Below are 26,621 nucleotides of genomic sequence, written 5' to 3'. Positions count from 1 at the left end.
TAAAAATAACTCTGGACAACAAAGTTATCCACAATACTTTATCGATAATGGCAATCTTATGGAAAACACTGCTGATAAGGTCAACAGCTTTAATCATTATTTTGTAAATATTGGACCAAAACTGGCAGAACAAATTCCTGAGTCACTGCCATCAGTAGAATGTAGTGAAAACCTGATTGATAGGAACTGTAGCGGCGGATGTGTAAAGCTGGCCCACATTCACGTAATGTAACGTTTGTGCTTTTGTTTTGGTAACTTCCTGTGGGACCGGAAGTGAATGTTTTAACGGTAAACGGCTTGATGTGCAGACAGACGGAAGAAGGTGAAAAATTAATGCTAACGGAGAAAAGGGAGAGAGGGATATAGTTAAATTGTACGAAGACAAATGGTTCTAGCTACAGTCGACAGGGGAACAAGGTTTGTAATGTACAAGATTTAATTTGAGCAAGTTGAAATGCATAATATGTATTATATAGTTTAATAGATAACGGTTAGACCAGCGTAATGAGCGGTTAAGATGCTGTACATGAATAATATGGTAATTGTTTCATTTGTTTGTCTAGCTCTTACGTTGGTTCGTTGTCTGATACACGGCAAGGAATAATAAAGGTCATTCAACAACCATCAGTTCTGGCCTTCTCAGTTCGACTGGATGCTACAGTAAGAGCTTGACCGCCGCCATTTTGCTACACCACGAGGGCTCAAGGTTTAACGGCAATTCCCACAACGTCCAGCAGATGGCAGAAGCAGGTCAGAGAACAAAACGGCGAAAGGCATAAGGAAAATAAAGTTAAAATGGAGGATTCAGAAGAAGACATTAATGAACAGTTTGCAAACAAAGAACAAATATTAAATGAGCCACAAGATAAAGCTCAAAGTAACTCTGCGATTCCAAGGCGTTCAGAAAGAGCCAAGGTGCCAACCGAAAAAATGCTAACTTATCAGAAAGAAGAGATAAGTAAAAAAGAAAAAAGACTATTAACTCTTTATGAACAATGGAAAATACGAGTGCGAGAAACAAGAGAAAGATTAAAGTTGGACATTTCAGAGAAAGAAATGGCAGATCTTGCAGATGATGTAGAGCAAAGAAAAGATGAACTGCTAAAGTTGTACACTGAAATGAGAAGTCACATTGCACCTTCATCAGACATACGAAGAAAAACCGATGCATGTGAAGCAGTTACTCATGACATCGTGAAAGTCATCCTGGAAAGAATAAGCGGTGTAGATGGAGATTTTGATGGAGAATATGAAAGAAAACGTCTACGCAGACTATTAGAACATGATTATGCCCAATCCATCTATGGTTCAACTGCAGCATCGAAACGTAGCCAACTGTCTTCAGCCTCACATCTTGCTTCAAAACGAGCAGAGGCAGCAGCAGAACTAGCAGCAAAGGAGGCAGAGTACAAGATTGTACAAGAGGAACAAAGACAGAAGGAAAAGATAAAGGCTCTAGAAGAGGAGCATAAGAAACAAATGGCAGTTCAAACATCAGAGTTGGAACGCCTGAAAGCCGAAAGGGAGGTGGAAGCCGCTCGCGCCAGGTTGGACGCCTACAACAGAGAGTTGTCGCAACTTGATGATGCATATTCAGTTAAGATGGAAAAGGTGAACCCAGAGCACACACCCAAACACACTGTACCATCATACTCCATACCGGCGCCAACAACCCCTCCTAGTGTCAGCCAGCTTGCACAGGCGGTACAAGACAGCATAAGAATAAATAGACTCCCCACGCCAGAACCAACGATGTTTAGTGGTGAGCCAATAAAATTTATTGAATGGAAATCCACTTTCATGTCACTTATTGAACAAACTGGCATGTCAGCAGCAGATAAACTGTACTATCTGAAAAGGTATGTAACTGGCTCAGCTCGCAAGTGCCTTGAAGGGACTTTCTTCAGAAATGATGAAGAAGCGTATAACGATGCTTGGGCAAAGTTAAACCAAAGGTATGGCCAGCCTTTCGTGCTACAAAGGGCATTTAGAGAGAAGTTATCTAGTTGGCCTAAAATACAGTCGAGAGATGCTGATGGGCTAAGGAACTTTGCTGATTTTGTGAATGCATGCACACTTGCTATGCCTCACGTGAAAGGACTGCAAATACTCAATGACTGTGAAGAAAATCAGAAACTGTTGCATAAATTGCCAGACTGGATAAACACAAGATGGAACAGGCATGTAACAAAGACACTCATGGACGGTGGTGAATTCCCCAGCTTCAGTGAATTTGCCTCCTTTCTCTCACTTGAAGCAGAAGTAGCATGCAACCCAGTCACTTCCATACATGCACTTCGCTCCACGGAAATAAATGATGACAAAAGAAACACAAGAGAAGTCAAAAGAAACAAGGCAAGTGTATTCAACATTAACACAACTGAACGAGATGCAAAGACTAAAATATACAACAGTTCTTCATGCACACTGTGCCAAGAGTCGCATCCACTTATAAAGTGCCCAAAGTTTCTGCAAATGACCCTGGAAATGAAAAAGAAACATGTAAAGGATAATAAACATTGTTATGGTTGTTTAAAGCAAGGTCATAGTGCCAAGGACTGCAAACGGCGTCTCACTTGTGAAACCTGCTCTAAGAGACACCCGACCTGTCTTCACGATGAGAACTACAGCATCAGTCTGCAAAGAGAAAAGCAAGCTCAAGTGAGTATAGACATCGCAACACAAGGGAACTCACCTGAAAGTGCAACAGCCATGGCGTTAAATGTCGCTAGAGCAGAACACACAGTCAGCACCTCCATGATAGTCCCAGTATGGGTCTCAACGGCTGCTAATCCACAAAGGGAAAAACTAGTCTATGCGCTACTAGACACGCAGCGCGACACTGTTTTTATAGATCAGGATGTAACACAGAAACTGCAAGCAAATGTGTGCCCTGTGAAACTCAGACTAACCACGATGATGGGTAAAAATGCAGTAGTAAGCAGCGGAAAGGTGTGTGATCTTCTAGTGAGAGGTTACAATTCAGCAACAGTGCTAAGGCTCCCAACTGCTTACACAAAGGACTACATACCTGCAAATAGAGAACACATACCAACATGTGACACGGCAAAACTGTGGAGCCATTTGTCGTCCATTGTAGATGAGATCCCACCGCTCCTCAGTTGTGAGGTGAGTCTCCTGATTGGTTATACTTGTCCCCAAGCTCTGGCGCCCAGACAAGTACTCTTAGGTAAAGACAATGAGCCATATGCCATCCAAACTGATTTAGGATGGAGCATCGTTGGCAACTCAGCGCCATGCAATGCATCAGAGACAACAAGGAGTCTCTGTCACAGAATAATTGTTAAAGAAATGCCTCCATGTACTCCCGCAGATGCAATACGTGCACTAGAAAGGGACTTTAAAGAAGACGAAATAAACGAAAAGAGGGTGTCTCAAGACGACCTTAGGTTTCTCGAGAAACTTGAACAAGGCATAACACAAACAGAAAGGGGACATTACGAAATGCCATTGCCATTTAAGGAAAGGCCACAAATGCCAGATAACAGACAACTCGCCGAGAGCAGACTCAATCAGCTCAAACGTAAACTAACGCGCGATGAAAAATACAGAAGAGACTATGTCACATATATGAATGACATCATACAAAGGGGCGACGCCGAAGAGACCGATGATAATGGACCTGAAGGCGAGACATGGTACATACCACACCACGGCATCTATCACCCAAAGAAACCAGAACGGTTACGTGTGGTGTTCGACTGTTCAGCCAGACACAAGGGTACCTGTCTCAACGACCATTTACTAAATGGCCCCGACATGATAAACAACTTGATCGGCGTGCTCGTCCGCTTCCGACAACATCAGGTAGCGCTAATGTGCGACATTGAAAAAATGTTCCACCAATTCAAAGTCGACACGAACGATCGCGACTACCTACGCTTTCTATGGTGGAAAGGAGGAGACATGAGCAAACCACCTCAAGCTTATCGAATGACCGTACATCTCTTTGGTGCTGTTTCATCACCTGGTTGTGCAAATTACGGATTTAAACGTTTAGCCAAAGAGAACAGCTCCAAGTACCCCGTAGCGGCACAGTTTATAACCAGAGACTTCTATGTCGATGATGGGGTAACAAGCGTTGAGACCGTGAAAGACGCTGCACAACTCACAAGAGAAGCACGTGAGCTATGTGCGAAAGGTGGGCTAAGGTTACATAAGTTTGTGTCTAACAACAGTGTTGCACTCAAAGACATTCCTGCTTCAGAACATACAACAGACACAAAAACAAGGGACTTGACATTCAGCGAATCACAAACAGAAAGAGCACTCGGGATGTATTGGAACATAGAAAAGGATTGTTTTACATTCAACAAAGCTGTAAAGGATCAACCCCCAACCAGACGCAGCATCTTGTCCACAGTCGCAGCAATATTCGACCCGTTGGGTTTCATTGCTCCGTACGTTCTTAACGGCAAAAGAATCCTGCAGGAAATGTGCCGCCAAGGTACAGACTGGGACGATCCACTTCCTGAACATCTCAACCCGCAATGGCAGTGCTGGAAAGAAGATCTACACAACCTGAAAAGGTTGCAGATAAACAGATGTTATGTTCCTGCATCGTTTGGAGATGTGGTAAAAAGAGAATTGCACCACTTTTCTGATGCAAGTACGACAGGATATGGACAATGCACTTACCTAAGACTGATAAACAAAAACAAAGAGGTACACTGTAGTTTTGTAATGGGCAAAGCTCGAGTCTCTCCAACAAAGGTTACCACAATTCCGAGGCTGGAGTTGACTGCAGCTGCAGTATCAATCACAGTAAGCAGCATGCTAAAGGAAGAGTTACCCTATGACAATGTGGAAGAGTTCTTTTGGACAGATTCAAAGGTCACGCTGGGGTACATTAGCAATGAAGCAAGACGCTTCCACACATTCATTGCCAATAGAGTGCAAAAAATACGTAACAATACCGCACCACAGCAATGGTTCTATGTACCAACGGGTGAAAACCCTGCTGACATAGCTTCAAGGGGCACATCAGTAGCAGAGCTGCTATCATCAAACTGGCTCACAGGCCCTCAGTTCTTATGGGAAAGGAAGTTAAATCTTCCAACTAAAGAGTCTATTGAACTTTTGGTGGGAGATCCAGAGGTGAGAAAAGTGCAAACACTCAACAGCCAAACTACAGAACACAGGAGTCTCTGTGACCGTCTCACAAGGTTCTCATCCTGGTCACATGCTGTCAGTGCCATAGCACGTCTCAAGCGGTTCCTACTCAGAGACAAATCAAAGTCACTCAGCACTGTAACTGAAAGACAAAACGCTGAAATGGTGATTATCAAAAACCTACAAGGACTAACATTTTCAGATGAGATAAAGACATTAAGCAAAGGAAAGGCACTACATGAGAGCAACAAAATTTACAAGTTGGATCCTTTCTTGGACGAAGACAATGTGCTCAAGGTGGGAGGAAGGCTACAACACTCATCGCTTCCTAACACATTCAAACATCCAACTGTCATTCCAAGAGACCATCATACTACAAAACTCATAATCGCTCACTGTCACGAAAGAATAAATCATCAAGGAAAGAGCTTCACAATGAACGCAATACGGTCCAGCGGTTATTGGATTCCCAAGCTAAGTCAAACAGTATCAGACTACATCCGTCAGTGTGTGACATGTCGGAGACTAAGGAGAGCTGTGGAAGGACAAAAAATGAAAGATCTCCCCACAGAAAGAGTCGAGCATTCTCCGCCTTTCACATACTGTGGTATGGATGTTTTCGGCCCGTTCCTAACCAAACAAGCAAGAAAAGAAAACAAAAGGTACGCTCTCCTTTTCACTTGTTTCTATTTACGAGCAGTACACGTAGAAATGTTAGAAGACCTGACTACGGACGCTTTCATTAATGGATTAAGGTGCTTTATAGCTCTGAGAGGCTCTGTCAGACAAATAAAATGTGATCGAGGTACTAACTTTGTAGGTGCCAAAAATGAACTGTGTGCAGCACTGAATGAAATAGACACTGAAAAACTGACAATCTTTCTATCTGAGAAACAATGTGAATTCGTGTTTAACACACCCCATGCTAGCCACGCAGGTGGAGTATGGGAACGACAAATTCGGACTGTGAGAAACGTCCTCAACGCCACACTCGCTCTCGCAAAGAGACGACTCACCGATTCATCGCTCAGAACCTTTCTCTATGAAGCAGCTGCAATAGTAAACAGCCGCCCATTGACGACAGACAATCTCAATGATCCAAACAGTTTGAAACCAATAACTCCAAATCATCTCCTAACTATGAAGACCACAACAGCCTTGCCTCCTCCAGGACAGTTTGTTAAAGAGGATCTGTACGCCCGGAAGCAATGGCGTCAGGTGCAATACCTAACGGAGCAATTTTGGAGCAGATGGAAGGGAGAATATCTGCACAACATCAGGGTCCGGCAGAGATGGCATGTTGTTAAAAGGAATATGCAAGTAGGTGACATAGTGATGGACAAGGAAGAAATACTGCCACGATCCCAATGGAGACTTGGTAGGGTTGTGGACACCATAACAGACGAAGATGGACTTGTGAGAAAGGTCAAAGTAACCTTTGCAGACAGAAACCTTAGTAAAAAGGGTGAACGTTTGCATAAGATGTCTACAGTGGAACGCCCAGTTCATAAGTTGGTTCTACTGCTGGAAAGTTGTGAAAAACAAGATGCACTAAGCAGTTAAAATGCGATGAGAATTTGTTGTTGCATATACAAAGGTATTATCATTGTTAAGTTACCTGTTTAGAAATTATTTGTGTTTTATTTGTTTGTAACAGCAAATAATTTGGTGGGAGTGTAGCGGCGGATGTGTAAAGCTGGCCCACATTCACGTAATGTAACGTTTGTGCTTTTGTTTTGGTAACTTCCTGTGGGACCGGAAGTGAATGTTTTAACGGTAAACGGCTTGATGTGCAGAAAGACGGAAGAAGGTGAAAAATTAATGCTAACGGAGAAAAGGGAGAGAGGGATATAGTTAAATTGTACGAAGACAAATGGTTCTAGCTACAGTCGACAGGGGAACAAGGTTTGTAATGTATAAGATTTAATTTGAGCAAGTTGAAATGCATAATATGTATTATATAGTTTAATAGATAACGGTTAGACCAGCGTAATGAGCGGTTAAGCTGCTGTACATGAATAATATGGTAATTGTTTCATTTGTTTGTCTAGCTCTTACGTTGGTTCGTTGTCTGATACACGGCAAGGAATAATAAAGGTCATTCAACAACCATCAGTTCTGGCCTTCTCAGTTCGACTGGATGCTACAGGAACCCTAACTCAATGTTCCTCACATCAGTGGAGGAAAAAGAAATAATTGACATTGTACACATGTGTAAATATAAAACATCCACTGATTGTAATGATATTGACATGAAAATCGTCAAGAAGGTGATTGAAGGAATTGTAGGACCTCTAACATATATTTGCAACTTATCATTTCAGACGGGAAAAGTGCCAAACAAAATGAAAATAGCTAAAGTTGTGCCGCTGTATAAAACTGGGGATAGACGCCACTTCACAAATTACAGGCCTGTTTCTTTACTACCACAATTCTCCAAAATCCTAGAAAACCTGTTTAATAAACGATTAGACAAATTCTTAGATAAATATAAATTACTCTCTGACAGTCAATATGGATTCAGATCAAAAAGATCAACATCTCTGGCATTAATCGAATCAATTGAGGAGATTACGAATGCTATAGATCAGAAACAGTATGCAGCTGGAGTATTTCTGGATCTCAAGAAAGCATTCGACACAATCAATCATGACATATTAATTAATAAACTGGAACGGTATGGGATTAGGGGGGTTGTACTGCAATGGGTGAAAAATTATTTAAGTGACCGGAAACAATTTGTGAAGCTGGGTGTCCATTCCTCATCATGCTTGGACATTGCTTGTGGTGTTCCACAAGGCTCTGTACTGGGTCCAAAATTATTTATTATTGATATAAATGATATTTGTAAGGCATCTGATATATTAAAATTAGTATTATTTGCAGATGACACAAATATTTTTTGTTCTGGGGGGAATCTAAAGGAGCTGCTGGATACAATTACTTCAGAAATGTGCAAAATTAAAAAATGGTTTAACAGGAACAAACTATCACTAAATCTAAGTAAAACTAAAATTATCTTATTTGGGAATTCCCTTAGAAATGCACAAGTGCAGATTCATGTAGATGGTGTGGAAATTGAAAGAGTACTTGAACATAAGTTTCTTGGTGTGATTATAGATGATAAATTAAACTGGAAGTCTCATATAAATCATATACATAACAAAATTTCAAGAAGTGTCTCAATCTTGAGTAAAGTAAAACACATTCTGGACCACAAATCACTCCACATTCTCTATTGTTCCCTGATTGCACCGTATTTGAATTACTGTGCAGAGGTTTGGGGCAATACTTACAAATGTTCGCTATCATCAATCTTTATATTACAAAAAAGGGCCATAAGGATAATCCATAAAACTGGTTACAGAGATCATACAAATCCACTATTCTTAAAATCAAAAATTCTAAAATTCACAGATCTGGTTCATTTTCTCACAGCACAAATTATATATAAAGCAATAAATAACCTGCTTCCTGACAATATTCTAAAAATGTTTTCTAAAAGGGAACGGGGATACAATTTGAGGGGGGAATTAAATTTAAAACATCCTCGTATCCGTACAACATTAAAAAGTTTTTGCATCTCTGTGTGTGGAGTGAAGCTGTGGAACAGACTAAGTAAAGATATGAAGCAATGTCCAAGCATGGCGCAGTTTAAAAAGCGGTTTAAGGATATGGTTTTTACAGGGTACAGGGAAAAGGTAGAGATTTGATAGGGTGTTCTTGTCTAATATTTTCATGTGTGTGCGCATGCACGGGTTTGTTGGTATGGGTATATATGTATGTGTATATGTATGTATATGTATGTATGTATGCATGTGTATATATATATATGTGTATATGTATATATGTATATGTATATATATGTATATATATATATATGTGTATGTGTGTGTATGTATGTGTGTATATATATATGTATATGTATATATGTATATATATATATATATATATATATATATATATATATATATATATATAAAATTGTAGGTTGTGTATCCTTCAGGTGTTAATAGGGTTATTGAAAATGTGCGTATGTGTGTATATACGTAGGTATGGATAGATAGAAACATATATGTGTATATATTAAAAAAAAAAAAAAAAAAAAATTACACATAACATATAATGTAATTACAAGGAGGTATTTCTGTAGTCTATTGATACTAGATAGTGGAAAAGGGGTGGGATTAAATAAGCTTATGCTTCTTCCTGCTCCTTTTTGAACATGGACGTTATTTGGAGTTGTGGTTGCTCGTTTTCCTTTTGTTTGCTTTGTTCATTTGTCTCTTTTAATTCTATTTTTTTATACTTTTTCAACATGTTCAAAATAAAGATTCAATCAATCAATCAATCAAAACCTTTTGACGAGTAACACAAAGCCTCTATTCTCAGCTCTAAGGTTGTCGTGCCCATTTAGATGCATTAAACCAGAGACCTTCAATCAGAGTAACATAAAAATAATTGATTAAGGTTTTGTAAAGTAGAAAGAACTCACAGTGCATGCTAATGGAATGTAGATGTTTATTGCACATTTTTTTCTGGACATAAGTTAAAATCAGCAACTCAGAAACTGAAAAACATTTTGTAGAATTTGCACTATTAATTGTCATCATCATGATCATTTATTTGGAGGATTATAGATATATTCAGTTTTAGCATGGTTTATGTGTCTGTTTTTAACATTATGTTTGCATAATTTTGCAGTGTTCGATTCTTGTAGTATCTGATTTGATTGCCTTCTTAAATAATATAAATATTTCTCAAATTGATAATTGTATTTTACTCTGTAAAAAGGCTAAATCTAAATACTCTGTATTTAGATTTAGCCTTTTAGAACCTTTTGGCTCTTTATTTATGAATTGAGCTTATGGCAACCATTGTCTTTTCTTGCACCAAATAATAAATAAAAATAATAATACAAGTGGAAACAGATGGCACAATCAGTATTTTCTTAATATGCAACATGTTAGAATTAACTTTCACAGTACAACAATCTAAATAAATGTCTGATTTTTTTAAAGTGTCTTGTTTTTAACTTCAGGAGTAAAAACACAATGACCAATTATCCAAACACAGTAAATAATGACTCACTGTCTGTATTGTTCCTGATGCAAACAGAGTCATTGTTAAAAACTGAATAATTTCTGGGATTGTTTATATTAGACACATCACCTTTAAAACGAAAAAACAAACAAACCCCAATACATGTATATGATGGCAACAAATTTTTTATTAATAAATATACAACATGTCACAGTATTTACAACTTCATTATAGGGTGTAGGTCTGAGTCACTTCAACCGTATCCTCAAGCAATTTTTAAGCACTTGTAGCTTGTAGCTAAATACTGGACAGATAGTTTCAGAATTCATTTAGTGATTAAAAATAAGAAAATAAGAATAAAAGAAACTTAAACTATTAATGATGCATAAAACCAAATTTTAAGCTAAAAAATTTAACCTAGATTAGCATCATCAGATGTTTTTATGACCAAGTTAGTGTCAGTCAGATGACACTTACACATGACATAAACAGAAAACATGTTACTTTGACAATTGTTTGAAAATTCCCTTATTTTGATTTTATCTTTCAGTTTTTGAAAATGCTAATTGGTATTCTATTCAAGATCACACTTTATATTATCAGGTATCATCAGCTGAATACAATTTAGAATCAATATTTGCTTGCTATTGTGTTTGTTGCAGATAAAATTATAAAACTTCAAATATTTTCAGTATATATATGTATCACAACAATGTATCATTTTTTTCATGATGAGTTAATTAATAATCTCGACAAAGGTCAAAGTACTGTAAAATTATTTTATTTAGTGGCATTGGACAGTGAACATTTAGTAACAGGAGTCCATGATGCGCCTCATGCTCATGAACCTCATCCCGCTCATTCCCATCTCCCTGAAGCTCCTGTACTCTCCGGGCCTCATGTACATCATCCTGCCTCTGTAGTGGGGCTGCTCGTACATCAGCCAGTGGCCATCCATCACGTTGCAGGACATGCAGTCGGACATGCGGTAGCGGTCCATGATGTTGTCGCAGTCGTCCATCAGCTCGTACATCTGACCACCGAAGTTCTCCCTCTCATAGATCCTCATCCTGAACTGGCCTCTGTACTGTAGGGGAAACAGTTCACAACAAAGAATTTGAATATATAATTCAAGCCTATCTGGAGGAAAATGATATCCACAGCACAGCTTTCCTACCATGTGGATCATACGGCAAGACCTGATGCAGTCTGACATGCCCATCATGCTCATGTAGTCAGCGTACTCGCCCCTCCTCATGAAATACTGGTTTCCCATGTAGTTGGGGCGGTCATAGACCATGAAGCAGCCGCTCTCCACCCTGCAGGAGTGACACCTGCTCAGGTAGGAGGTCATGTCAGAGCAGTCGCTCATGCACTCATAGGAGCGACCCTGGAAGTTCCTGTCCTCGTAGAAGATGATCTGAAAAACAGCAAAATAAAATCCTTCTTTAAAAAGCAGCAGTTATTTGGAAGCAGTAATCACTGTTGATTAAAAAAGAAAGAAATCTGTACCTTGCCCCTCATGTTCATGCCAGTGTTGCTCATGTTGCCTGCAAGTGAGTAGTTACTCCTGTTCTGTCCTGTTCTCTACCTGGTTTAACCCTTTTCTTTTATACCTGACCAAACGTAAAGAAACCCCTCCCCTACACCAGAGAACCCATTACTCAGCAACTTGCTAGTGAGGCCCACAGAAAGCAAAGGTTAGGTCCATTTTTTTTATAGACACTGGGCACCAGCAGTCTTTAGAAAGGCCTTTTCTCTTTTTACAGAATGCATTTTCAACCGTGCTTGTGAAATGTGAATAGGTTGGCCCATGTAATTGTTAAGAATTGTGTTTATGACCCGTGTCACACATAAACTGTCAAAACTGGGTGTTTGAATTGTTTTTCACGGTGAACATGCTTGTTTCCACTGTAGAATATGAAAAATAAATTGACTGTAGCAACAAGACATTTTAAATTAGTTGCTGATACATTTACATACAACTACATCGTACTCCATCAGAAATTGTTTATATTGTATTTTGGTTATAAATCCTCAAACGGATAAAGAGGAGGAAGAATACATCAACAAAATATTGACTGTGTTAGACAAATGCAAGTATGATATCATGTAACTGTGAGATTAGTGTTAATTACAGAGTGTTTGTTTGATGTTTTTGATCGTTTGACCTTTGGGTAGGTGATGACCCCACCTTAACACTAACTCTAACTGTACAATGTGTGATGTTTCTTTTTATTAAATTATTCTCCCAGTCTTAGCCAAGGGCACAAAGAAAACACCACAAACTTTACCCCCAAAAAGTCAGTTTTGGCTTTCTCCAAAATAAAGGAGAGATTTTTTTACCTATGGCTTAATGTTTGTTATACCCTTACCATAACTAAAGAAGCCGTGTACAATTTTGCCTTCATTCTGTAAAAACTGAAGCTGTTTTATCCCTCACTTATAACAGCTTATGTACAAGAAACTGCCACGTTTGTTTAAATCAGAAAACACATTTTATCTCTATTAAATGCTATAAAACTGTCATGTCTTATGTTTTTTTTTTGTTAGAATAATTTTTTATGGGCGAATTTGAACTTTATTTTCATATCATGTTATCATACAAGGTCATTATAATAGCAAAACTGCATGAATTTATAATATTAATTTAGATTATTTTCTGCTACACTGGAGATTTCTTTACTTAAAATTCAATAGAGAACTGAAAAAAAAAAAGCTTTTTGGATAAACTTGACAGGATCATATCAACATATTATCTGAAAGGTCTCCAAGTTCATTTTCTAGTTGCTGTTCCTTCTGGGTCATAAAAATGCTCTAATATGAAGAAAAAGAGGACAATGTACCATCCTTTCTGACCTCGTTTGAAGTCTGGGCTTGAGTCTGGCATACATTTCCAGCCAGAGGCTAGCTGTCTTGGTAGAACTGCAACACCACAGGTGGTGTTCTAGAGGAGACAATGATCTCATCCTCCAGGGCTGCAAAAACCCAAAATAGGTACAAACCAGTAGCATAGGAGGTCATAGTGTTATGTGTATATTTTAGAGTATTGAGAGTGAAAGCCCGATGATGAACTCACTTTAGCTCCCAGTGTGGTGTTGAAGTCTCTCTATACCTGGGAGGTGAATTAGGGGCTTGATCAGAAATTACATCCAATGGTATGTTGTGTAATCTGAAAACACAATGAGCCATAATTTCTATTGTTTGCTGGTATGTGGGAAATTCGGGAAGATGCACAAAGTGGTCTGCCTTAGAAAAATACTCCATAATGGTGAGAATGAATGTGTTCCCATTGAAGTGTGTTAGACCAGAGGGAAAATCTAGAGCAAAGTGTGACCAAGGATATTAGGGGTGGATAACAGTATAAACAGACCAACAGGAGGCAAGTAAGAGGCTGCATTTGGGACACAAATAACACTGGCAGAGACACATGCAGAAGAGAGGGCCACAAGAAAATTCTCTAGTGAAAGATTATTTGGATACCTAGTTGAGAGATGAATATGCTGGTGTGTGCCCACTGTACTTGGTACAAAAAGACAGTTAGTGGGTCCACCTCAAAGGTCAGGTCCATCCAACAATGGATCACTGCCTCAATTTCCTTGGTGAATATACCAACTATTCAGGAAGCTGGGAGAAAACATGTGCTTTCATGTGCTTGGGTTATAGAATAAGTGTTGGGACAAGGCATTTCTAGAGTCTGTGCAATGTCTTGAAATTCAACTTTACAGAAAATATGGACCATTGCAAAATTCTTGTTGTGTTTGGCACTCCTCCAGCCAGGTTCTCCTCACTTACAAGGGCAACTTGACAGCCAGTGATTTATAATATCATACTTGCATTCTGCAGGGGAGAGACAGGGAGACAAGCAGGCACAGGGGCTGTCATGAAGCCGATGCTTGGCAAGCAGGATGACGACCCAAATGCAGGACTCGGGAGACAAATTGCAAACTCAAAAACAACTTTGAAGTTTAAGTCTTTAAAAGACATAAAAATATAAAACAATGGTAGAGCTGAATCCAGGAATTCAATAACTAGTAATCTAGGAGGAATCATGGAACATGGGAGCACACAACCAAGAGGGATGACATGACAAAGGAAAAGGGGGGACTAAGAGAATATATGCACAAGATAATGAGGCTAGGGGCGTAATAATAAGTCTAAACAATAATCTAAGAAGCAAATAGAACATTAGAATTATAAGCAGAAATTCAAAGGTCCACAAAGGACAACTTCTACATATAAAACCCAGGACCATGACTCTGGCTAGACAAGGACAGGGACAGAAGTGAATCTCCCTTAGGGGTGGTGAATGCATGTTCAGCAGCTGTGTCCCAAGTGAGAAGAGCTTTCACTGAGGTGAGTCTTCTGAATGGGCCTGCAATCCTGCTACAGTCACAAATGAGTCTGGGGCAGAGCTTAGTGAATTGTTAATCAGGTTAATTGGATTTCCCCCCCCCCAGTCTTGTATAAGGCTAGAGTCAGTGTCACTACTGGTAGCATGATGAGATACCTGGACCCTACCGAAGTTGCAAAGGTGACAAAGGAGCACACAGAACTGAACGGCACCATCTCCTGGAGGAAAAGTAGGTTGTAAAGACATTAACTGACAGCAAGTACTCCATCAGTGACCTTTCATTTTGACCAGTTGATATCAGAGCAGTTTTAACATATAATAGCCAAGAACCAGAGGATTACCAGGATTCTTGATCTTGAAACCGAATTTGTGATGATTTCAAGACAGAATGAGATGAATATTTACTGTTTTGCACTAATGTCAACTAATGTCAACTTATTCGAATTCATAATCCTCTGAAGGGCTTTCTCTTCTGCCACCAAACCATGTAGCGATGATAACGCACTCTGGAGGAAGCAGCATTTAAAAGACTACAGCAGCTTCTTATATAGGTTGTTTTTCACATAATCAGTGATTCTCTCATAGATCACCTGCTGCTCAAGATGAGATGCATGGGTCCATCTTCTGTAAACCTCTCTACTCTATAGATATACTCCTATGGATGAGGTGGGACTTCATAATGACAGTGGTAAGTGACATGGGACAGTTTTTAAAACTGCTTTTTGGACTTCCTTCATCATTAGGTGTGTTATTTAAATCCTAAATTGTTTATTGTTTCACTTGATTTTTATGTTCTTGCATATTATCTTGAGCCTTTAATTTATTGATCTGATTAGCTGTCATCGAGTGTTCATCTGTGTTCCAAGTGTATCAGTGTTCCCTTAGCTACTTCCTGTTTTAATTTGTTGAGTCCTTATCTCTTATGCTTTTAGTTTTACTTACCTCATCTCATTGTCTTTGATTAGTTTTAACTGTTTCTTATCACCCAGGTGTTTCCGCTCTCTGAGTTGCTCTTGTTGTCTGTACATATAGCTTATGTTTCCCCCTTTAATATTTATTATTGTGGTATTTTTACACTGGAAACATTTCGTTTTTAGGTTGATGAACTTTGTATTTTTGGGCCATTCACTGCCTTAAAAACAATGGTAAACAGACTGGTTGTTATTTAGCATTTTCTCAAAATGCTTCATAGAAACCTAAATGAGGCAGTTTTCTATTTGAGTGTCTTATCCAGTGTTTTTCCTCTGATTGCAAATTTGATGTGTAGATGAAATTTTGGAAGGATGGCTTTTAAGGAGTCTGTCTAGTCTGTTACATTTTTATGATCTAGAACGTAACAGGTAAAATGTCACAGGGCCAAGTGGTCAGTACCAAAACTGGACTTAGGTGCAGAAACCCAGAACAGAGACAGCAGGTGGTTTTACAATATATTTATTGGTTAACCTTGGACTTGAAAGCTTGGCAAGGACAAAAAATAGTGAAACGCAGAATTTGATGTGGCGTGGCCTGGGTAATGTGGCTACGGGGACGTGCATCTAGTGAGGGGAAATGGGCCTGAGATGTAGACTGGAATAGGGCAGTAAGCATTCACACTGAGGGAGAGAGAGGACAGAGTTAGGGAAGTAGCTGAGTGGAGCTCTGAAATTGGTAAGTATATTATGTAACTATTCTTACTTACAGGAGGAGAAAAAGAGTGATGAGGAGGGTGACGTGAATCCGGGGTGAGCTGAGTATTGTGAAAAGGCTGACCTGAGATCCGGAGGTTCCTGATAGAGTGTGGTGGCAGGAGGGCAGGCAGGTGAAGCACAGAGTGATTTCCAAAATGGTGGCTTGGTATCCTGAGTCTGAGAGCAGAACTTGAGCCAGAGGTTTGAGACAAGGTGAATCCAGGAACTGTGCCACAAGAAAGTATAGTTAACAAGGTAAATCACAAAGAGAGCTTGAAACATGAGAGCCAGCTACAAACATGGATTGATGACAAACAGGCGGTGAATGGACGTCAGCTTGAGGCTTAAATTAATCTGGCTTGATTGCCTGCAATCAGCTGCAGGTGTGAGGAACTGGAGGAGGAGGTGGCCCTGCCCAGGGGCGGATCCCAGGTAGGCTCACGAGCCTGATGGAAAACTCCAGCCACATACCCCAGACCATGACATAAAAGACAACAACAGGGTGTAGGAACCACAAGGAAGACCACAAAATAAATGTATTTGTGTACTGTAAAGTCAACTTCACTTTTTGCATATAGTATGCAATGCAGTGGTGTGTGGTGACTAAAAGGCAAGCAGACAAAAATTGTCTGCTTGTTCTATAAGCCGTACGTTTGTAGTGACCCTCCTGTGAAGACCACGTATCTCTGAAAACAACAGTTGTTTGTGAGCTCAGAAATACAAGCCTACACATTTAAAATAAATAAATAAAACAGTCTTGGTCAAGTTACTTGAAAAAAGTAATCAGTAACTAATTACTGATTACTTCCCCCCCAAAGTAATCCTGTTACTTTACTGATTACTTATTTTCAAAAGTAATTAGTTACTTAGTTACTTTTTAAAAACATGATTTACAACCTGAATAAAGCGATGGATCTTTCAGCCCAATTCTATTTTTTCTGCATAATAAATCATATATATAAATATAAATATAAATAAATATATATAAATCATATATATCCAATCATATAAATGTAATCAAATGAAAAAGTCTCTTTTTGAAACTAGTTTGATTAGTTTTAATCTTTTAACTTTATGCATGAAGCAAACATTAAATTATATGCAACACTCTCTGACTGGAAGAAATCTGTTGAACATTTAAACCTATTTTCTGCATATACCAGTGTATAAAATAAAATAGTTTTTTGTGTTTACACTCACTCTCTCAAATAGATGCAAGTGAAACACAGCAGAAAATAAATCAAATCAAAGACTCAGCGGTCCTGTTGCTCTGTTTTCACCTGTACAGCAGGAGTGGGGCAGGTGGAGGTTTGCCTTGGTGAAGGTGTGTCGTAGCGGTCAGTGGAAGGATCTGGCAGTTTCACATTCCCGTGGCAGCGTATCGGTGCTTGCTTGGAAGTTTAGGTGCTTTTTCGCTGTAAAAAGAAGTTTTCTTCCAATGCAGTGAGCAGCGGACGTTAATGTTTTTGTCACTTTTTACGGAATCAAACTCAAAGTAAGGTCAGTACTGCCCGCACTCGTTATATTATCCATTCTTGATCTGCACACAGCTGTTGCCACGAACATTGCACTCGCTTACATCATTGTCATGAGACACTGTCGCAAAAAAAATCGCAGTAATGCAGCGTGAAAGTAACAGTAATCTAATTACCTTTTTTTGCAATAGTAATCCCTTACTTTACTCGTTACTTGAAAAACGTAATCAGATTACAGTAACGCGTTACTGCCCATCTCTGATAAAACAAAAGAAAAAAACAGCTGAATTAAAAGGCTTGAGCAGTGTTTCACATGGTTAATGATTCCCAATTCCCAGTGTAGCAAGACAAGAATCAGCATGCACAGGAGCTGATGAAGAACAAGATTTGCTTTTCTCTTTCATTTTCACAGCGCTCCTTTCATCGGGAGCATCTCTGGACCCAGCTCAACTCCCCTCTCCACCAGGTCCCAGCAGGCTACTAAACAGGGGAGACAAGACTAGACAAATACCATGAGGCGTGACGAAGAGACTCCCCTTCCGCTGCCCTCTGAACCCACTTCTCCATCCCTCCCCTGCAGCGCTGAGCCACCAACCACACCCCACCATTCACCCCCACTGCCTGTCTGAGGCAGGAGACATCCAACCATCTGTGCAGCGACGAGTGCTCAGATCTCTTTATTGGACAAAAACAACAGCTCCATAAATGGACGGTCCACCTCAACATGACAAGACTCAGCTGTACATCCACATCTAATGGATAAGGGGCTGCTAATGTTCACATTCTGGACAGAGAAGACAGACGGTTTGAAAGCGAGTGAAAGAGTATGTTCACTGTGAACAGCCATCTTTCAACAGAGAGGTGGCTTAAAACACCAACTGTCTGCCACCTACAATGACATTTTGAGATCCCTTCCCAGGCGCCTCAACCCCCGCTAACATCTTGCATCAGGTGAACTAATGCATCAGCCGCCTGTTTCAATTGTTCCTGCTTTTTCTCCATACTTTAACCTTTTCTTACTTTTTTGTTTTTCCTCATCTTTTATTATTATTTAGAGTGTTAGTTTGCTTATATAGTTTTCTCTCAAACATGTGGATTGTGAGAGTTTTTATTGCTCTTTTTGCAACTGAACTGTTACTTTATTTCAGGAATGGGACAGTGGTGCAGCAGCAACACACCACACGCAGTATTTACTTCAGAGATCAGCTAATTGCTCAGATCCTGGTGGCTTGTGAGCCAGACCCACGGACATACCGGCTGAAATCTGGAGGAAAACACACCTTGGATGCAGAGGTGAAGGTCAGACGAATCATTTCTCACTCACTATTTATAACTCCACAGTTTTCCCTTCACCTCAGGTTAAGAGCCTTGGTGTCATCCTAGACAGTTCACTATCCTATAAATCTCACATCAGTAGTCTCACCCTTTCTGCCTATTTACATCTGCGCAACATTAACAGATTATGTTCTTCTCTTTCCACCCAGTTTGCATCCATTCTTGTTTATAGTCTCGTTACCTCCCACATTGACTATTGTACTTCTCTCTTGCATGGTCTTCCCCAAAAATCCCTCCATAAGCTTCAACTGGTTCAAAACTCTGCTGCCCGCATTATTACCAGAACCACCTCCTACCTTCACATCACCCCTGTTCTCCAGGAACGTCACCGGCTCTCTGTGTCACAATCCTGGGTCATTTGACCCAGCGTTTTGAGTTTTCTTGTGTTTTGTCATTTTGTATTATGGTTTGAGTCCACCTTGTTAGTCAAAAGTGTATGCAGGCTGTTTAGTTTTGTTTACTGGATTTCTCCTCGTGTCTTTGCCCCCTGTGTCTCCTTCGGTGTGTTTGTGTTTTGTACTTAGGTATGTTCTTGTGCCCTGTTTTCCCCTCCTTGTGTTTCACTCCGTCATGTTTATCTATGTTTCCCCAGCCCGTCACGTATGCACTCGCTCTCCCTTGTGTTCCCTTGCTCCCTCTGGTCTGCCGCTCTTCCATTCCCGTTTCCTGTTTCATTGTGGATGTCTCATGTTTCTGCATTCGGTGTAGTTCCCCTGTGGTGTCTTGTTAATTCGTATCAGCTGCGTTCCCTCTGTGTTCTCATTTCCTCGTTATCCTTCTGTGTATTTATGTCAGCATCTCCCTCATCCATGGCTGTGTATTTCCTTCTGTGTCTCTCCATGTGTTTAGTTTATATTTTCCCAGTTTAGTTTTGTACCGTTTCCCCCTTGTGTCAGCAATAAAGCTGCCTTTTGAGTTCACTTTCTCATCTCTGTGTAGTCTGCGATTGGGTCCTTTCCTGCCTCCACACAGCCGCATCATGACACCCTGATAATATACAAGCTTGTTCTGCTCACCTTCAAGGCCCTTCATAACCTTGCTCCTCCTTAACTTTCTAACCTGTTAAGCACGACCTCTTCTGCCTGCTCACTTCGACCTTTTCTTCTATCCAACTTGTTGTGTCTTCTTTCTGTCTCAGCCTCAGCTCTGAACTCTCTACCCCCAGATATAAGAAACACTGGTTCTCTCCCCCAGTTTAAATCTCAACTCCAAACCCATCTGTTCTGCATATTCACTGTAAACCTGTTGTTTGTTTATTTTATCTTGTCCTTTTTTGCTTTTATTGTTCTTCATTTTATCATTGTTGTATGTGTTTTATTCTATTGTTAAGTGTCCTTGGGTGTCTTGAAAGGAGCTTTTAATTAAAATGTATTATTATTATTATTATTAATATTATTATTATTATTATTATTATTATTATTATTAGTAGTAGTAGTAGTAGTAGTAGTAGTAGTAGTAGTAGTATTGTTATTAAGAGGAGGAGGGAGACGTTGAGACGGACATTGTACTGTGTGCCGTTGGAATCAGGCCATATTATTTGCCCAGGGAATTTACCCATGTAAATTTACCCAGCCACACCAAACTCTCCGTCTCTCTCCACATTGCACCACAGCCTCCTGTGAAATTCTTGACACCCCTCCCCCACCTATCACTCCAGCAACCAGCTTAGATTTGAGACTAATGAGAAGACTCCACTCAGGTTGAGTCCCTGTGTCCTCAAGGCATGTGCCCCCTACCTTTGTGGAGTCTTTCATAAACTTCTCACGACTCATGATGAGTCTTCGTCTTCAGAGGGTCCCCGTGCTGTGGAAGATGTCAGGCCTCGTTCCTGTATCAAAACACCATGTCCTGGTGGCCCCCAGTATCGCAGACCCGTGGCACAGACTTCCCATGTCCTTAGGACCCTAGAAAGACTCATCCTTGACCAACTCCAACGTCAGACCACATCTGGAACCCCTTCAATTTTCTTACCGCAGCCTCAGAGCTGAGGACGCCATAATCTACCTTCTCAATCATATCCAAACCTATCTGGACTAGCCCGTCAGCACTGTGAGGGTCATGTTTCTCAACTTGTCCAGTGCATTCAACTCCATCAGTCCGACTGTCCTGGGTGATAAGTGACAGCGATGTAGGTGGATTCTTCTCTTGTGTCCTTAATTGTTGATTACCTGGCAGAACGACTTCAACATTGTGTGCCTTACAAGGTGATCAGCAACACAGGAGCTTCACATGGGACTGTCCTCTCCTCTTTCCTGTTCACCCTCTACACTACAGACTTCAGCCACTGCACAGATACCTGACATCTTCTTCTGCCAAGTTTTCTGATGATGCTGTGGTGTTTGGATGCATCACTAAGGGTGAGGAGACTGATCAAAGTCTGTGGTGGACTCCTGGTGTGAGCAGACTCATCTGCAGCTCAATGTGACAAAGACCAAAGCATTGATTGTGGGTTTCAGAAGGACCAGGAAATCTGTGACCCCTGTTTCTATCCAAGGGGTTGATGTGGTCATTGTGGAAGACTATAAATACCTCAGTCCACACAGAGATAATAAACTGGACTGGGTTAAAAACACCACTGCCTGGGCATCCCTGGGCAGCAGTGGGAACAGCTGCAGGGTACACTCTTCTGGGGGCCAACGACACGCATCCACCATTCACTGGAAGACCTCAAGGAAAGCTTGGAGGAGCGGTGATGATGCTGGCGAAGAGCAAGACCAAGTGAGAAGATTCTCCAAGACTTTGGTCTGGGCCTTGGCCCGGTCCAGCTCTTGCAGGTGCACCTCTGCCTGCTCCAACTTTGCACAATTTGGTCAGTGAACATTTTATTTACACAGTGTTTTTTGAGCAACAGTGACACTGGGATGCTTTTCAGTTCCCTCTCTCAAGCTCAGCTGCTGGCCCATGCGCTCTATCTGCTCTCTGTTCCCTCCTCTGTCCTCCAGGTCTTGGCAGCTACTAATATAGGAGAAACATGATGGAAAATCTGAGTTACAGCTGCCCTTCAACCTCCACTAACACTGCCCCCTGAACCTGCTACTCCACTCTCCTGGTTTTGGTTTTGAACCACATATCAGAACCAGTGACTAGGTGCCAGTTTGAAGAGTTTTACATTCTACTTTCTCCTTGTGAAAGTTGGCTACTATGAGTGACATGCTTTTGCCTGTAGAAACCCTCATTTCCGAAATAACAGCAGTAAGGCAGAAGTCTAACATAGTAGAAATCCTATCAAGAGTGAAGCTGCTTCATATGTGTACAGCAGAATTTATGGTTCAGGTGGAGTGAAAATTAGTGTTATAAAGAATGAATGGGGTCCTTTGCAGCTACTGTCTTGTCCCTTGCAGAAATCGATTTATCCATATTTTTGGAATTCTCCATGTACCATAGATGATGAAATATTGAAAGTTTTGCTTTTAACATTCATTCCGAACGTATTCTACAATGTGTAGATGCAGTTTTAGCAGACATTTTTACTTTTGAGAAACTCTGTCTCTATAAGTTGCTCCATTTATGCCCATGGTCGTGTTATTCTGTACTAAAATCATCGGATGGCTTTAGTGACATGATACAAGAATGGTAAAATTAATAATAATCAATGTAACACACAAACATTTAGTCAAAAGTTTTATTTATTTGTTCATTCTATATATATATATTTTTTTACATGTCCATGATGCGCCTCATGCTCATGAACCTCATCCCGCTCATTCCCATGTCCCTGAAGCTCCTGTACTCTCCGGGCCTCATGTACATCATCCTGCCTCTGTAGTGGGGCTGCTCGTACATCAGCCAGTGGCCATCCATCACGTTGCAGGACATGCAGTCGGACATGCGGTAGCGGTCCATGATGCTGTCACAGTCGTCCATCAGCTCGTACATCTGACCACCGAAGTTCTCCCTCTCATAGATCCTCATCCTGAACTGGCCTCTGTGCTGTAGGGGAAACAGTTCACAACAAAGAATCAGAAAACCCTTCTAGAATATCTGGAGGAAAATGATATCCACAGCACAGCTTTCCTACCATGGGGATCATACGGCAAGACCTGATGCAGTCCCTCATGCCCATCATGCTCATGTAGTCAGCGTACTCGCCCCTCCTCATGAAATACTGGTTTCCCATGAAGTTGGGGCGGTCATAGACCATGAAGCAGCCGCTCTCCACCCTGCAGGAGTGACACCTGCTCAGGTAGTTGGACATGTCAGAGCAGTCGCTCATGCACTCATAGGAGCGACCCTGGAAGTTCCTGTCCTCGTAGAAGATGATCTGAAAAACAGGGATACATTGGTTTGGAGTTAGATTCAGCAGACACACGTCAACAACCACGCTCAAAATAATACAAAATTCAGCCAATGATGACAGCAGTTAATGAGGTGAATACGCATACCCTGCCCATGGTCCCAGTTAGTTGCTTCACAGTGTGTTACTACTTCGTGAAACTGTGTGAGTGGTACACTGATGATGGTCCTGTTTTAACTGTTACTTTTATACCTGGCTGAACCCAAAGAATCTCTGGCTCCCATTGTGTAAAGCCCTGACTCATCAACATGGTATAGAGGCCTATAGAGTGCAGGACATTTGTTACATGTCCATGTGACTGGATCCCCTAGAAGACTTTAGAATGGATTTTTCCATAGGGAACTCAATACAATGAGCATTTTTTGGAGTTACAATACAGTGAAACAGACAATAGTCCCTTTTTTAGCCTTTCAAACCACACTGTATGGCCCTGTCATTTGTAAGTGGCTAATTTATAGAAATGAGTATCCTTTCGTGAGACTATCATGGTCTCACGAAAGGATACATTTTCAGTACTAAACATTGATGTCATTAACGAAAGCCCTTTATCTGCCTTAACCTAAAGGATTTCTTTAACGTTTAAGCTGAGAACATGTTTTTCTATGGATTTGAGAAAGAAAAAGCTATTTATTTCAGTCTACGCTTTACCCTTTTAGTGTTTCATAATATATGGTGGTTAATAGATTGTTACAAATTGTGTCTCTACTACTTATAGCTATTAAAAAACACAGAGAGAAATCAAAATCAAAACTATAAACCAAAACTTCAAAGCAAACTGCCTCTTAGGAGTTTATGGTTTGAATAAGGCAGGTGTAAATATAACAAATCAATTACATTTTATTTCAAAGTAGCATCAATACATTATAAGGTCCTGTGTATTGGAATTAAATATTTAGATTTTCATCGGAATCTTCAATTGATTTGTGTTAAGTTTCTGTGTTAACAGAAAACTAAAAATCAATCACGTATATTTGCCAAAGGGCCAGACTCGGCTCACTTGTCATTATGTATCTAATAATAGTGAATTTGTTAGTGTTACATGACATCATTCTGTCATTCAAGCAACACTAGATGAGGGGACTAATTCATCGTGAGAGTAGTATTATACAAGTTTAGTTCTTTAAAAAAGTTGCTATTGATACCTGATACCTGCATAAAACAATTTGATTCATTAAGATAAGATAAAAAATACTATTTTTAAATCCCAACTCAAAGTTGGATAAGATATTGAGTAAGTTTGGAAACTGTTTACAGCATCCGAAACAAAGTTAATTTAGCTCAAAAACAAATAAATACATATAATATCACTAAAAATGCACCCGCGGGTCTGATTACAGCCACATCTTTTGAGTTAAGAAATCACTTAAATAGAACCTGTGTCTCAAACTGAAGTAGGCTAATAGATCTCACAAAGGAACACATGCCACAATCTAAAGAATCAGACAAAGTCAGTCACACCTGTCAGTGTGGAAAGAGTTACAAAGCCACTCAGGACCTTCTTGCAGCTTTTACATTTACTTGGATTATCTTTGTTTAATATTAAAATTAGTTTCATCATCTGAAACATTTCAATATGACAAATATGTAAAAAAAAAGAAAAAAAGTAGAAATCAGGAGGGTGCAACTTTTTCACTGCACTGTAGTTGAGACTGAGGCTACGTCCACACGTACACGGGTACTTTTGAAAACGCAGATTTTTCTGTGCGTTTGCGTCTTTCGTCCACACATAAACTGCATTTTCGATCACTGAAAATGGAGATTTTTTAAAAACTCCTGCCAGGGTGGAGATTTTCGAAAACTCAGTTTTTGCGTTTATGTGTGGACGAGGAAAACAGAGATTTACTCACACAACGTCAAAGGTGTGTGCCGTTTTTGACGTGAGATACATTTCTACAATGGCAGATGTAGACAAAATACTGTTGCTGTTAATCTGTCTATCTGCAGTTTATACACGCTTATATATACACACATGCAGTTACTGTCCCACCATTTAGAAAGACAGAGGCATCAGAGGCATTCTCCATTCAACACAGACGCTCTCACAACCTACATCCTGACTCTGATGTCGGTTTGGAATAAATTTAATTTTTTTAAAATTAAAATTTATGCATGCTGTATGCATTTTGTTCATTCCTAAATTGTGAGTCTACACCAGCCAAAATACTGTTTTGGTTGAAATGAAGGCACTTGAAAAGTAACACAAAATTAGCTACCTTTCCCGAAAAACACAAAAACTTTCCAGAAGTACTGCAGGTTTGCATAAAACCCTGTTTACTCTTTCCCTCCCAGGCTTCTAGACTTCTGTTTGGCCAACATTTCCGACACAGCTAGGATTTGGCATGTTCTTGACAACGTTTGACAGCGTTTTTCGCGTTTACATGTGGACGGAGATATTTTTCAAAACTGCACGTGTGGACGGAATAATATATATATATAAAAAAAAACGAAAATGGAAAATCTGTTTTCAAAAATACCTGTGTACGTGTGGACGTAGCATGAAGTAAATGCAGTACATTATATAGTAAATGAGAGCAGCCAGTGCATTTATTTGAAGTCTAAAATCACACATGAATATAGTAAACCCATAAGATTGTGCTGTCTATAGTACTGTATAAGAAGAAATACAAAGTTAAAGTTAAAGTTGCCATGTAAATATGTCAATAGTATTTTTCACATTAGGGGTTATTTCAGAAACTCAAGTTTTGATTCGTTTAACAGTTTAGTTTGACAGGGTACCTGCCCAATTCCTACTGGCAGTGGTTACAAATGAATGTTTTAAAGTACTTGTCAGCAAGTGAGATGGCAACAAGAAAGGCCATTACATTGTAAAAGTACATTTTTAATTCAATGCATTTCTATTTATATAGCGCCAAATCACAGCAACAGTTGCCTCAAGGTGCTCTATGCTGTAACATAAGACCATACAATAATACAAAGAAAACCGAAAAAACCTCAACAATCATGTAACCCTCGGTGAGCTAGCACTTTGGTCAAAGTGGAAAGGAAAAACACCATTTAAACAGGAGGAAAACTCCAGCAGAACCAGGCTCAGAGAGGGACGGCCATCTGTCGCGACGTTTGGGGTGAGGGAGGAAGGCTGGATAGAGACACACTGTGAAGTATGTGTAGCTATAATTAACATTAAATATGAATTCTAAAACTGAATATGTTGCACCCCCTCACCGCCCATCATGAAAAACTGTTTACCCCACAGCATCCCCCACTTGAAACTGCTGTTTTTCATTTATCAGTAGCAACTGACGCTATGACCATACCTGTGATTGGTGCTAGAGGACATTTTGAATCAACACTTTGTGGTG

General features: G+C 40.0%; 2 protein-coding genes and 1 long non-coding RNA gene across 4 annotated transcripts; 1 reads left to right on the top strand and 2 right to left on the bottom strand.

The window, feature by feature from the left end:
* The first annotated feature begins 299 nt into the window (after nt 1-299).
* Nucleotides 300-7,244, top strand: LOC146556411 (uncharacterized). Of its 2 annotated transcripts, XR_014888888.1 has the most exons (3): nt 300-417; nt 564-7,038; nt 7,185-7,244. It is a non-coding gene; the product is annotated as an uncharacterized LOC146556411 (long non-coding RNA). The 2 variants fall into 2 exon arrangements; XR_014888887.1 differs by having other exon boundaries at nt 564-7,244.
* Nucleotides 7,245-10,941: 3,697 nt separating this feature from the next.
* Nucleotides 10,942-11,818, bottom strand: LOC146556410 (gamma-crystallin M3-like). Its single transcript, XM_085248642.1, has 3 exons — nt 11,689-11,818; nt 11,354-11,596; nt 10,942-11,263 (listed from the first exon to the last, which is right to left on the bottom strand). Exons 1-3 carry the CDS (start codon nt 11,719-11,721, stop codon nt 10,985-10,987), a joined length of 555 nt encoding a protein of 184 aa, XP_085104768.1. The 5' UTR covers nt 11,722-11,818; the 3' UTR covers nt 10,942-10,984.
* A 10,797-nt stretch (nt 11,819-22,615) lies between these two features.
* LOC146556409 (gamma-crystallin M3-like) lies at nt 22,616-23,456 on the bottom strand. The gene is made up of 3 exons (XM_085248654.1): nt 23,390-23,456; nt 23,026-23,268; nt 22,616-22,937 (listed from the first exon to the last, which is right to left on the bottom strand). The coding sequence occupies exons 1-3, from the start codon at nt 23,396-23,398 to the stop codon at nt 22,665-22,667; spliced, it is 525 nt and encodes a 174-aa protein (XP_085104780.1). The 5' UTR covers nt 23,399-23,456; the 3' UTR covers nt 22,616-22,664.
* Between the last annotated feature and the right edge of the window lie 3,165 nt (nt 23,457-26,621).

This window comes from Mchenga conophoros, linkage group LG16 (genome assembly GCF_057382185.1).
Source record: "Mchenga conophoros isolate Kocher_MC1m ecotype Shallow Benthic linkage group LG16, M_conophoros_male_GT1.1, whole genome shotgun sequence".
NCBI classification, from domain to species: domain Eukaryota; kingdom Metazoa; phylum Chordata; class Actinopteri; order Cichliformes; family Cichlidae; genus Mchenga; species Mchenga conophoros.
Note: the sequence above shows the minus strand (reverse complement) of the source record. Positions and strands in the feature narration are given on the sequence as shown.

What these genes read in the sequence shown, in the direction of transcription:
- LOC146556409 (XM_085248654.1), bottom strand. An exon ending in CTTGCCGTATGATCCCCATG is followed by an intron (nt 22,938 to 23,025) that starts GTAGGAAAGCTG and finishes TTTCCCCTACAG; the next exon opens with CACAGAGGCCAGTTCAGGAT.
- LOC146556410 (XM_085248642.1), bottom strand. Translation starts at nt 11,721, where the DNA reads ATGAGCAACACTGGCATGAACATGAGGGGCAAG. An exon ending in GCATGAACATGAGGGGCAAG is followed by an intron (nt 11,597 to 11,688) that starts GTACAGATTTCT and finishes GCTGTTTTTCAG; the next exon opens with ATCATCTTCTACGAGGACAG. An exon ending in CTTGCCGTATGATCCACATG is followed by an intron (nt 11,264 to 11,353) that starts GTAGGAAAGCTG and finishes TTTCCCCTACAG; the next exon opens with TACAGAGGCCAGTTCAGGAT.